This window comes from Neofelis nebulosa, chromosome 10, assembly GCF_028018385.1.
Source record: "Neofelis nebulosa isolate mNeoNeb1 chromosome 10, mNeoNeb1.pri, whole genome shotgun sequence".
NCBI lineage: Eukaryota > Metazoa > Chordata > Mammalia > Carnivora > Felidae > Neofelis > Neofelis nebulosa.
This window is the reverse complement of record NC_080791.1, coordinates 61,570,911-61,585,018: the sequence shown is the minus strand read 5'-3', so window position 1 is coordinate 61,585,018 and position 14,108 is coordinate 61,570,911. Positions and strand designations below refer to the sequence as shown.

The following is a 14,108-nucleotide window of genomic DNA, read 5'->3' as shown; positions in this document are numbered from 1 at the left end:
GTTTAGTGCCTATCATGGCCCTTAGCATCATTCCAGCGGCCCATCAAGGTTGAGAAGGACATATGTACTGTATTGCCCAAAATGTATTTTGGTAAAAACGAATTACCTCCCTCTTCCTTACGCAGTATAATACTTCAGGGATATGAGAGTGAACATTTTGATGACATGTTTTTTTTTGTCTAGTTTTATTTTTACAGGGAGTATTGGGTGGTGGCTGCAATCAGAGCTTTCAAATCTATGCTGTCTGACCCTGAATCCAATGGGACCTGGGACAAGAAGCTGAAAGTCTGTGGAATACTTTTGCATCTGTTGGAATAACAACAGTATTCATGTTGAGGATCATTGTAAAGGTCTTTTCAACAGGCTATTGTGAAGATTTAATAAGGTGATATTTATAAAGTGCTATGGCACATATTAAGCACTTATTAATGTGAAGCATTTTTTTCCCAAGATACGACTTAATTCTTCCATGGAAGGAGTCAGAGTGCAATATTGGGCGCATTAATACATCTCACTATCTTTTCACAGAGAAGAAAATATTGTGAAACAATCTAATCAGACGTCATTCAACCTAAAGTGGTGCTGCCTCTCAATCCTCAGTCAGCCCTGTGGTCTTTAATCCAGATACTAGGTCTGGAATATACTGCCCCAGATGGCCCCTTTCTCTTACAATCACACCCATCCCCAGGACATGTGGTATGTCCTGACTGGAATCCCAGGACTGGAAGATTCTCATACCTGGATCTCCATCCCTATCTGTTCTATGTACATTTTGGCTGTCATAGGCAACATCTTCTTGATCTTCCTGATTGTAACTGAGCGCCGTCTCCATGAGCCTATGTATGTCTTCCTTTCCATGCTGGCCTTATCAGATGTCCTGCTCTCCAAAACCACAGCCTCCAGGATGCTGGCTATCTTCTGGTTCCATTCCATGGATATATCCTTTGGGAGTTGTGTATCTCAGATGTTCTTCATCCATTTCCTCTTTGCGGTAGAATCTGCTATTCTCCTGGCCATGGCATTTGACCGCTATGTGGCCACCTGTCACCCACTGAGACATACCACAATCTTAACCTCCTCAGCCACTGGGAAAATTGGCATCGCAGCTGTGGTCAGGAGCTTTATCATCTGCTTTCCATTCATCTTCCCGGTACACCGACTTACGTATTGTGGGAGAAACATCATTCCCCATTCCTACTGTGAGCACATGGGCATTGCCAGATTGTCATGTGACAATATCAGTGTCAACATCATTTATGGCCTGACTGTGGCCCTACTGTCTACAGGACTAGACATTGTGTTCATCATTATGTCCTATGCGATGATCCTTTGCACAGTGTTTCAGATATCTTCCTGGTCTGCCCGATTCAAGGCCCTCAACACATGTGGTTCCCACATCTGTGTCATACTTATGTTCTATGCCCCAGCATTCTTTTCCTTTTTTGCCCATCACTTTGGGGGTAAAACCATCTCTCACCACATCCACCTCCTGGAAGCCAACCTCTATGTGGTAGTGCCCCCTATGCTAAACCCCATCATTTACGGGGTGAAGACCAAACACATTCAAGACCGAGTAATTTTGCTTTTCTGCCCCATCAGCACGCATTGTTAAAATGGAGAATAATGCGAAATGCTGGCTATTTCTGAATAACCACCCCCAACTTTTCTCTCTCTCTTTCTCACTCACATACACACACACACACACACACACACACACACACACACACACACTGAATGAGCAATGGGAATAAAGAGAATCCATAAGTAACTCTCAATAAACTTAGAAGGATAATAAATGCCAAAGTTTCCAATGTATTTTCCTAAAGCACTTAAAATTGTTGAGAAAAATAAATGAATGATATTCTCAATTCTCCTAGATATCCTATTATCTTGCATTTTAACTTATTCTTAAGCATACACAAGATAACACTAAGAAAAACATATTTTAGGGTTAAACCCAGATGGAATTGTGTTGGGTAGATCTGGGAAGCGAAAATAGTGAGTCATTGAGTGTTTGTAGAGACAGTTGAAATTCTGCTGAAATATAAAACACTCCCACCACAGTCAGTAAATACTTGGGCCAGGAGCTTGAAGCCACAATAAACAATAAACAATAAGCAATAATTATTTCTATCTGTACCTTTTACAGCAATTAAAATGCGAGTTCTAAAATGAGATATTTTCTGAATCACTGATAGAAAGTCTACTGTATAGAAAAGGCACATCGTATAGGTTTATTGAATGAACAGATAATACTGAATTAAAACAAATAATAAGTGAAATCAACCCACCTGAGACCACACAGACAACTTTAAAGTTAATGCTTTGTTCCCTACATAGTGAAGACTTTGGGCCCAAATCATTAATGAAGCATCCTGGTGTCAACAGACTTCACCAAGGGAGGGACTAACAGATGAAAAATACCATACCCAGGTCCAAAATTAAAAGGCAGTGAAAGACTAAATAAGATGTTTACACATAGTTGTATTTCAAGAGGCTCTATTCACACCAAATATTATTTTATAGAAGCTTGTCTCCAGATTGTACCGTAATTTCTTCATTCAAGATAGTATTCTTACAATCTCTCCTTCAGCGGGCCTTAGCACATGCTCTGAGAATGTGCAATCTGACCTTATATACACTTGAAGATAGACAAACAATGAACTTTCAAGCATTACCTTGAATACTTGCAACCTCTTTAGGGTTAGTCTTTTTTCTTTGTTTTTCTATTATGTATATGTGATGTGTGTTTGTATACACTAGACACATTAATATATGTACAATGTAATATATATACATATAATAACACACATATATACACATGCATGCTAATGATATATATATGATATATATATGATATAGGATGTATATATACACATGATGTAATATACATCATATATATATCACATATATATATCATATCATATATATATGTGTGTGTGTATATATATATATATAACAATCAATGTGGGAAATGAAAGCATGTTGCCATGACCCTTGGAATCCTGGATAACTACTTTGTTTGAAATATATGTTATATTCACTTGAATTTGAGCAAGGAAATCTATTTTAAGGGTTAGAATAAACCTTTTGATATGAGAAAATCCTGGTTTGCCATTCCCACACTAACTGTATAAAATTGTCCTGTTATGTAACTATTGGTTTTTGACCAATAAAATGGAATTATTTTAGTACCTTCTTTACTGGCACGACAATTAAATGAAATACGTCATATGATGTATTTGGAATTTAATAAAAGCAAATTTTATTTTGATGGTGTTTGTAACTTTCATGAACAGAAACATTAAAGAACTGATCCACCAAACTCAACATAGCCCTGCTAACAATAATTCATAGAAAAATGGTTGGAATGGGTCATCATCATAGATACGGAAGTCACATAAAATGTTGCTAAAAGTTGCAGCAAATAGGATTCTGGTTCAGAATTAGATTCTCCAAGGATTGAAGGGGAGTCAGAGAGGAAATACAGTACAGAATGATAACAAAATATTTGATTAAATGAGTGGTGTAAATGAGCCTTCAAGGAGAAAACTTTTTAAGGGGGTGCCTGGGTGGCTCAGGTGATGAAGCATCTGACTTCGGCTCAGGTCATGATCTCATGGTTTGAGGTTTGAGCCCTGTGTCGGGCTCTGTGCTGACAGCTAGGAGCCTGGAGCCTGCTTCAGAATGTGTGTCTCTCTCTCACTGCTCCTCCCCACTCAGGCGCTCGCTCTCTCTCTCTCTCTCTTTCTCTGTGTCTCTGTCTCTCTCAAAAATAAACATTAAAAAATAATAAAAAGGAAGCCTTTTTAAGGCTTGATTTTTGGCAGTGAGGTACTAAGAAAATACCAATTTCCCACCCAGAATGTATGAAATATGACAGGAATAAACAATGATTGAATCATCAGCCTTAATTGTAGAGAAGCTTTCAGGGTGAGGGCTCAGGGATTGGTAGATGCTGAAGGAGTCAGGATATCACTGTGTGTGCTGAGCTGCTAGAAGCACAATCACTGAGTCGTTGCCCTGGAAATTTTGAAGGGGATGCTCCTATCCTACCATTCTACCATCTTCTTGACCACAGAGTCCCCCGCTGGGTAACAGTGAGTAAGAAAAAACGGTATACCATGCACGATAGAAACGGAGAGCCCTGGAGGGGCTTAGAGAAAACTGACGTACTCTTCCAGGTATAATTAAAAAGAAGAAGAAGAAGTAGAAGAAGAAAAAGCACTAAGAGATTGTTAAGGTGAGAACCATGTTTCATGAGAGGAAGATGCCGGATCATTTAATATCAGACTCTTAGACCCAGAGAGTCAAAGAATACATTATCTGGGTAGCTGAGCAGTAGCAGATATAGAGATACTATGGAGTCAGAACAAATCTTTCTCCCGATGGTTTCTACTGTGCCCTAAGTGGTCTCAGACATGGTGAAACGCTGTGACATGAAGCATAGGGTATTAGGAAAATGTATCCAAAAGTGGGAAGAGGCTAAAGATACTAGTTTGCCATGTCAAAAGTGTTGCAGAATAATATCGTGTTATAATTGGGTTTTAGCTAATATAAGTTAAAGAAGTATAAGAAGTGGGGAAAGAAGAAGACAAATCCTAGGTTTTGTGTCCTAATTTCATTTTCCTTATTTCTTTATTTAATTATTTTCCTAGTCTTTGTAAAGCCAACAGAGTTCCATAAAAAACGGCATAGAAATCCATATTTTCTTATCCTGTATTGTGTACTTGAAATTTTTTGAGGGGTAGACCTTGGGTAGTCTCATCACAAAAAAGAAAAAACATAGGAAAATGGTGCAGGTGTGAAGTAATGGATATGTTGATTGGCTTCGTTTTAGTGAGTATTTCATAATGTATACATATATCGGATCATCAGTTACACAATCCGATATAAGCAATTTCTGACTGTCAATTATACTTCAGTAAACTTGGGGCAGGGGTGAGGGAGAAGACAGTAGTGTTTTATTGTAGCTAGAATGATTAGAGACATGAAATGGAAAAAGACATCATTTAAAATGGTAAACAAAACTGTACATGTGTCTGAAATACATGTAAGAAATGTTTACTGCATATTATTCATTGTAATGATAATATGGCATCCACAATGATCTACAAATTCCCCATAATCCCAATAAATGCTAATATATTTTATCGTTTGCATGCTGATATATTTTTTTTAATTTTATTATGGCAAAATATCTGTACCATAAAGTTTGTTATAATAATGATTTTTAAGTGTATGGTTCAGAGCAATTAATCATATTTGCAATGTTGTGTTACTACTTCAACCAGTTGCAAAAGCTTTCAACACCCAAAACAGAAACCCTATGTCTCTGAAGCAATAATTCCCCACTCCCCTGTTAACCTATAACCCACTTTATATTTCTGTGAATTTGTTGACTTGTAGAGGTGGAATCATATAATATTTATGCTTTGTGTCTGGCTTATTTCACTGAACATAAGATTTTCTTTTTTTTTTTTTTGAACCTCTTAACTTTATTTATTTTTTCAATATATGAAATTTATTGTCAAATTGGTTTCCATACAACACCCAGTCCTCATCCCAACAGTGCCCTCCTCAATACCCATCACCCACCCTCCCCTCCCTCCCACCCCCCATCAACCCTCAGTTTGTTCTCAGTTTTTAACAGTCTCTTATGCTTTGGCTCTCTCCCACTCTAACCTCTTTTTTTTTTCCTTCCCCTCCCCCATGGGTTTCTGTTAAGTTTCTCAGGATCCACATAAGAGTGAAACCACATGGTATCTGTCTTTCTCTGTATGGCTTATTTCACTGAACATAAGATTTTCAAAGGTCATCCATGTGGTAGCATGTTTTTATCCTTCATTCCTTTATACTGATGCATAATGTTCCCTTTATATATATATATATGTATATATGTGTGTTTGTGTGTCTGTGTGTGTGTGTGTGTGTGTGTACATCGTTTTGTACATTCATCTATGGATGTGCAGTTTGGCTGCTTCCACCACTTGCCTACTGTAAATAATGCTGCAATGAACATCCATGTACAAGTATGTCTTTGAATACCTGTTTTTTGGGGGCGGTACATACTCAGGAGTGGAATTACTGCATTACATGTAATTCTGTGCCTGAGTTTTTAAGAAACTGCCAATCTGTTTTCCACAGAATGTGCACCATTTTTCATTTCCTCTGGCAATGTATGATGGTTCCAATTTTTCCCTATTTTGTCAAAACTTGTTAGTGTTTTAATTTTTTAACTGTGTTTTACATTTACTTATTTATTTTTGAGGGGCACAGAGAGAGAACAAGCGGGGGGGAGGGCAGAGAGAGAAGGAGACACAGAATCCAAAGCAGGCTCCTGCTCTGAGCTGTCAGCACAGAGCCTGACCTGGGGCTGGAACTCACAGACCGCGAGATCATAATCTGAGCCGAACTCAGACGTTCAACTGACCGAGCCACCCAGGCACCCCTAGTTTTTAAATTTTTAAAAAAATTATACACATTTTAGTAGATGTGAAGTGGTGTCTTATTGTGGTTTTGATTTTTATTTCATGTGCTATTGGCATTTGCATATTTTCTTTAGAGGATTAATTATTTAATTCCTTTGCCTATATTTAAATTTGGTTGTTTATCTTTTTGGTTTTGAGTTGTTTGAGTTCTCTGTATATTCTGGGTATTAATCCCTTACTAGATATATAATTTGCAAATCCCGTTTTGTAGCTTATCATTTCACTTTTTGTTAATGTCATTTGATAATGTTGAAATTTTAATTTTGATGAAGTCCATTTATCTATGTTTTTTATTTTTATCCTCAGGCTTGGGTGTGGCATTTGAGAATCTATTGTTCAATCCAAGGTCATGAAACTTTATGTCTATGTTTTTTCCCAAGAATTTTATGATTGTAACTTTTATATTTGTGTCATTGCTCTATTTTTATGCATTCTGAGTTGTAGTGTTTATGTAAAAGATGAAACATAAAAATTAGACAGAAAAATTAAAAAAAATACTTGACCAATTAGATATGAACTTACGTATTATAAAATCAGATACTTGCAGCACTGTGACTCTGACAAAATAGGCATTGGATCCAAAAGCAGGATACAGAATCAAGATATAGATCTACATTTACATAAAGATTTAAAATGAGACCTATAGTTGCTCAAAATAGTTGAGGAAACACCAGGCTATCCATTAACACATGTGTTAAACGTGGTTTCTACATTTGTGAATAACTAAATGAAATCCTTAGTCACCCAAGTCCCCAAAACAAATTCCAGATGGAGTTAAACTTCTCTCCTTTCTCCTTGTTCTTTCTGTCAACTCTATTAAAATCTCTGTCCCATTTTCACTCACCAACTCTATCTCAAGCCTGATCTTGAATTCCACCTCTGGCTCCTAACCTTAACACCCAAGGCTCTGCTACTGATGAGTAGAATTTTAGTGTTCATGAACTTGTTCCCAGATAAAGAACCCTCGCCTTAAACTCCATCCTCGCCATCATATTCAGCCTGTGAGACCCTATTGGCTTTGGTGTTGCTCTCAGCTTTGGCCCCGGGTTCCAGCAGGAGACACTTACCCTCCTACAAAATATAGAGAAGGTTTCATCATCATCCATGGAGAGTAGGGGGAGAAAGAGTGAACTGGTAAGTTAAATAAGGGCATTGGAAAATTCTAAAAACTGGGAGAAACTACCTTCCTTTTCTAAGAGACTTAATTGTTTCTTTTATTTCCTGTGTTGAGTATTTACTGTTCCAAATATAATGGTAAACAATTTACATACATTATCTTATATAAGTATTATTTGTTTATGTCAAATACTTGGATCTCAGATAACTTAAGTGGTTCTCCCAAGGTCACAAGTCATTAAGTGTTAGAACCATGAACTCTCTTTATCACTGTGCTACATTACTTTTGCTACTTCCATCACTCTTGCACAAACTGCAGAAAGTTACCAGATCCTTCCGTCTTCCATTTCCACAGGAAGCTGTCATTTCTATGCTTATTATCACCACCTTCACTGCCATAAATGACCCTGTGGAGATTTCTCTCAATGCCTTTTTTGTTTGGCATGTGGCCCGTGTAGAAACACTCTGCCCGGCATCTAAACACATTTCTCTCCCACACAGTGTGCTTTACATGTGTCCTTGTTTCAGAAATACGTTTTCCATCTCTTTTGTAAGGAAATATCTTACATATGATATCAAGAGCTTGACATTTGACATACAATAACTGACCAGAGATTGATATTCTCCAGTCCCCACGTGTTTCCCTGTATCGTCAAAGGAAGTCTTGCCATGACATTTTCGACGGTTCCACTGAGTGCGCACCTGCAACCTTCAGTCTTGTTGGCACTCCAGGGAAGAGGCAGAGCACATCTGGATATCTATCCCTTTCTGCCTGGTGTACATCATCATTCTCCTAGGAAATGGCACCATTCTTTCCATCATCCGGATTGACCCTGCTTTGCACCAACCCATGTACCTCTTTCTGGCCATGCTGGCCGTTGTTGAACTTGGTGTCTCTATGAAGTGTGGTACTCATGTTCCCACTGCTCTTCCCCGTGAAAGGTCTGCTTTTCTGGGGCTACAACACCCTCACACACTCTTACTGTCTCCATTCAGATCTAATCAAATTGCCCTGTGGAGACATCCGCCCCAATAGCATCCTGGGTCTGTTTGTCATTACCTCCACATTTGGGCTGGACTCCTTGTTCCTTGTTCCTTAGGTGTTGATTCTTCATAGGGTACTGGGAGTAGCTTCTGGCGCTGGGAAGTGGAGGGCACTCAACACCTGTGTCACACGTCTGTGCTGTTCTTGTGTACTATGTGCCCATGATCAGCTTCTCCTTGCTGCATCCTTTGAGTGGCAATTACCTCCACTCTTCCAATCTGTCATGGCCAGTGCCTACATGTTCTTCCCACCTGTGGTCAATCGGGTCGTCCATAGTATCATACCCAGGAAATTTGGAATAGCATTGTCCGTACACTGACTAGAAACTGGGATGAGGTCTAATCAAGACAGATAATACGCTAAGAACATAGGAACTTACATCAGGTCAATTGGCTGGATATGAGCCCTGAAAATGGAAAAATTCCATAGTTTATTATTGGTTATGAATAAGCTACAAGGTTTAGTAGATGAAGAAAGTAAAGTAGCCTCACCTTTCTCCCTGAAAATAGAGAATGTCATTACTTTGATGTAAGCTTTTAGAAGGAGGCATGGGCCATGAGATTTTTCCTGGTGAGGAAATCATTTGACCATTCAATACTTAAATACTTGTTTCCTTTGTTTTTATTCCCCGAGGGATAGGCAGATTGGGTCCTAGGGATGTTTTTGTTTCCAAGTACATGCAACTTAGGGATACATATTTGTGAGTGGAAAAGAATCAGGACACAAAAGAGTGTGTGTTATTATTATAATGGGTGTATTACGACAGTGGTTCCTTCTGATGGATTTGGAGGTGACCGAATGACTGGGGAAACACATGAGAACATTTGCCAGAAGATGGAAATGCCATATGTATGTTAGGATTGGAAGGTACATGGTTGTATTCATTTGTCAAAATGGTACAGCTCAGGTTTGCACACTTCCATGAATGTCAATTTTACTTCTAACCCTCTAAATAATAATAATGATGACGATAATATTAATAACAATAATTATTGGGGTAGATACTGGCTGTGAGTATGGAAGATAAAAGAATGGTATAATGTTGATAATTATTGCAGCCCGGTGACGGGTAGATGGAATCTCATTACAATGCTTGTTTTGTGCCTGTTTAAAGTTTTTGTAATTAAACAATTTGGAAACATACTAATTGTGCTGATACTAAATATTCATTGAGTGTGTGCCCTGAAGAAGAGACACCTTTCAACTGGTACCTTACAAAGTGATTTACACAGGTGAAAATAATTTAGTACACAGAACAAATATTTGCAGTCAAACCTATTTGACTTTAAGAAACCATTTTGTTTTTAATTAGCTAATGGTTAGAAAAAACAGTGACCTGAAAACAGTGGTTTCAGCAGGAAATGACTAAAATATGTAAGCCTCTACTTTTTTCATAGCTCTGGTAGACACCAATCTTCCGGTAGTAGACATTAGGATACCTGCTTTTGATCAACAGGAAGGGAGGGAGGGAAGGAACAATTTGAGACAAACTTCCTAGACAGGGTCTGCAGGACTCACCTTTTCTCGTTTTTTTAGAACTCATCATTTGTTCTCATGATTAAAGATATACTAATTCTTCTCCACACATTTCTAAAAATTTTAAAGCATATATCATATCTTCTTTTTATTTGCATCAAGTTCAGAATGTCATGATTGCCTCAAATCTATGAGGCATAAAACACCTGCAATCTGAAGGAAGAGTGCAAGAAAAGCGGAAGAAATGTATGAAAAGGAGGGATGGAGAAAAGTTCAGTCCAATGTGCAACAACTGATTCACGGCTCAGTATGGAAGGATTTAGAAATGTCCATCATAACTGGTCATTTGAGAAAATCACTGAATTTACAAAAAAAGCTTCAATAAAATAAAAATCTGAGGAAGGAGACTGCAAGAGAATTAGAGTGAAATATGTGATAGAAAGCCCTGGTGGATACAGACTTTTCTTTCCAGAAGTGCCTAAGTGAAACATGGGTCAAAAGGATACTTATAGAATTCATGGCATAGAAACATGCCTACATTTAAAGGTTCTTTAGATCTTTTTCCAAAGGAGGACAGCAGGAAAGGAACTGAACTCTTAAAAAATACAACATGGGTACTTTAATTTCTCTGCATTTACCCCGTGGGAAAGCGAAAAGAGGAGAGCAAGGAGATTCTGCAAGTGTTAGAAATGATTTCAGAGACATGAGACGTGATTGGACCCAAGGGGTCTTAATTATGAGCTGCTGGGCCTCCTGTGGCTTGGGCTACTGGCTAGGAAGTCTCTCAGTCCGTGTTCAGACCGGGTCCTTCTCACATTCACTGGGGAACATTACAAGTGGTGGTCAGGGGCTTTCCTCTACAGTTTGAGTTCAATAAATTTATGCTGCTGCCTCAGCATGATACAAACCTTGCTGGGAGTTTTCATGGAGATGAACCCACCAACATGATCTCAGATAAACTGACAGAACAGGGAGCATGTCTGTTCTGCAGCAACAGAAGAAAACCAAGAAAGGCTCTCACAGAGATACTTCCCACGTATTGGCAGATAGCCCAGCAGCAAATGGCTCAGACTTCATGACATTGAAGAGGGCTGTTATAGAGGGTGCAGATAGTAAGAAGAGGCATGGCCAGCACGAGATGCAAGTGAATGAGATGGGAATCTCAGGGGGAGAAAGAGTGGATGACAAGTGAGTGCTGAGTGATTGTATTATGAAGACTGACCTTGGTCTTCAAGAGTCTGGTAAGAGCAGAACTGGCTCCCAACAAGAAAGGGCAAGGAAGTCTCACTCTCGCCCAATTTCACCCCATAATGTTTCATTTCCAGCCTTTCCAAGGATAACCACTCCACCACCCCCCCACCCCTGCTCTGTACTCATGCAGATCCTCTCCCACCTGCCTTCCCACCTTCTGCACCTGTCAGGTAATGCTCCTATGTCAGCTCCTAACTCTTGAATAGGTCAGACAAGGTGATCATTTCTAAAGGATTTCTATGCTTTGGAAATCGAGGACTTTGCTGACTGACTAGTCTACCCTAAATACATGTCAGGTGATACAGCCTGTCTTCATAAATGGTCCTTCTGACTATGATTCCTCACTAGAGTTTTAGCAGCATAAACCACAGCTATTGCTGAATTACTGGTATATTTGGTGACTTTCGGTATATGTTTAAATTTTTAAAAATATTTTTTTTAATGTTTAGTTTTGAGAGAGACAGAGGTAGAATGCGAGTGGGTTAGGGGCAGAGAGAGATGGAGACAGAATCGGAAGCAGACTCCAGGCTCCAAGCTGTCAGCCCAGAGTCCGACACGGGTTTGAACTCATGAGCTGTGAGATCATGAACCGAGCTGAAGTCAGACGTTCAACCGACTGAGCAACACAGGCACCCCTAAATTTTTTTAATGTTCATTTTATGTATGAGAGAGAGAGAGAGATAATGAGCCAATGAGGGGCAGAGAGAGAGAGAGAGAGAGAGTGAGAGAGAAACAAAGAGAGAGTTCGAAACAGGCTCCAGGCTCCCTGGTGTCAGCACAGATCCCAACACAGGGCTTGAACTCATGAACCACAAAATCATGACCTGAGCCAAAGTCAGTTGCTTTACCTACTGAGCTACCCAGGGGCCCTAACATTCAGTATATGTTTAGATGATCATGAGCTTGCTGACATAATGTAACACTGTTGGAGAGACTAGGAATGAATGGAATAACTAAAAGCTGTTTTATACAGGATAGCAACTATTTTTTTTTCATAAATGGTTGTTTGTTTGTTTAGAGAAGTGCATGGGAAGGAGCAGAGAGAGAAGGAGAGAGAATGCAGAGCCTGACATGGAGCTCAATCTCATTAACCATGAGATCATGACCTGAGCCAAGATGAAAAGTTGGAAGTGTGGGGCACCTGAGTGGCGCAGTTGCAGTCCCTTAAGCCTCAGACCGTGGCCAAGGTCATGACCTCACAGCTCATGAACTGGAGCCCTGCATGGAGCTCGGCTGTGAGTGGATCTTCCCCACCCCCATCCCCGCTCCCCTACTTGCATTCTCTCTCTCCAAATAAATAAACATTAACAACAACAACAACAACAACAACAACAACAACAACACAGAATGGGATACTTAACTGACTGAGCCACCCTTGCACCCAGCAGATATTTTTCTATTGTATAACTTGAGAATTTCATGATTTTACATATGCAATTCTTAAAAGCAATTATCTTTATCGGGAAAGAACGTTCATATAGGGACTAAGAACCCAAATTTTGAGGAAATTCAGTCATCAGGGAATTGAAGCAACTAAAGTTTCCTTAGTTGCTCTACAGCCCTCTCTCCTGCATCATTTCTGGAACCCCAAGGTCTGCCTTCTGTCTTCCATTTCTACTTCTATCTTGCACTCTTCTTAAGGAGACTGTCTTTTCACCCCTTTATTTTTATTCGTTCTTTAGGCTTGAGCTCACAATATGAGTGAAGCAATCAAATGGTCTGCATATTATTAAGAATCAATGAGCCTAAACTTGCCAATCTTTTGGTGATAGTAACCTGAGCACTTTCAACCCCAGAAACTAACCTTTATTCTGGCTAAGTTACCTGTTCACCTATTTCCCCTAGTCAGCAAGAATGAGTCCTCTTGCCTATGCACTGTTTCTCTAGATTTTTTTGCCTTCTAGAGATTCCTCCCTTCTAGTCATTCTGAAGCATGTATTTCAGAATTTCCATTATTTGAAGTGTACAATTCATGTCAAAGAATTCTGCCATTACTTACATAGGCAAAATAAAATTAAGTTTTACTTATAATGTAAAAATCAGCATGGAACTTTGATTTAGATTAAGATTACATGGATTTGATCATCTTTTCTCAAGCTCTATTTCACATTTTTTTAAAAGGACAGCCAGTCCTACATAAATACATAATACACAGATACAGTTATCTCAATATATTATGTTCCTGGGTGAAGCTATTTCTATCTCACTTCTCTTTCATAGGAAGCCTTTTAAACCAAAATACTGGTTAGAGTCTGATTATGTGATTGTCTAAACTGACGGTTTCTGACTCCGAGAGTTTGGGGGAAAAATAGAACACTAAGGTCTGCTGAAATGTGGGATAGGGAGAGATTTATTAAAATCTGATTAAAGTGCAATATCCAAGCAAATAAACAAGTATAATTATTTTATCCGCAGGTCCAGAAGAACATAACAGAAAGATTAGCAATTTATTCCTTTACCACGTGATCTGGGTGGTTCTAATGCAGTTGGCCTGCCTTGTACATAACTTCTAATTGTGGTACACTACTTATGGATGTCCTTCTTGAACACAGTGATGTGTAAGTATGGATCTTTTTCCTTTGATAATATAAACAAGATGGATGAGATGTCTTTGAATTCTGACAAAATCACAGAAACTCACTATGATGACTTTGAATTAAAACAGGAGTAGATGAGAAGAGTGGCCCTGAGAACCTTCTTTCATTTTCATCTGGAGGCCGGAGGACATT

General features: G+C 38.9%; 1 protein-coding gene across 1 annotated transcript; it reads left to right on the top strand.

Annotated features, from left to right (window-relative positions):
• The first annotated feature begins 646 nt into the window (after positions 1–646).
• On the top strand, positions 647–1,612 carry LOC131488642 (olfactory receptor 52Z1P-like). The gene has a single exon (XM_058690504.1). It carries the CDS (start codon positions 653–655, stop codon positions 1,610–1,612), a length of 960 nt encoding a protein of 319 aa, XP_058546487.1. The 5' UTR covers positions 647–652.
• The last annotated feature ends 12,496 nt before the right edge of the window (positions 1,613–14,108 follow it).

Excerpts from the sequence above, each read along its gene's own strand:
- LOC131488642 (XM_058690504.1), top strand. The coding sequence starts at position 653 with ATGGCCCCTTTCTCTTACAATCACACCCATCCCCAGGACATGTGGTAT.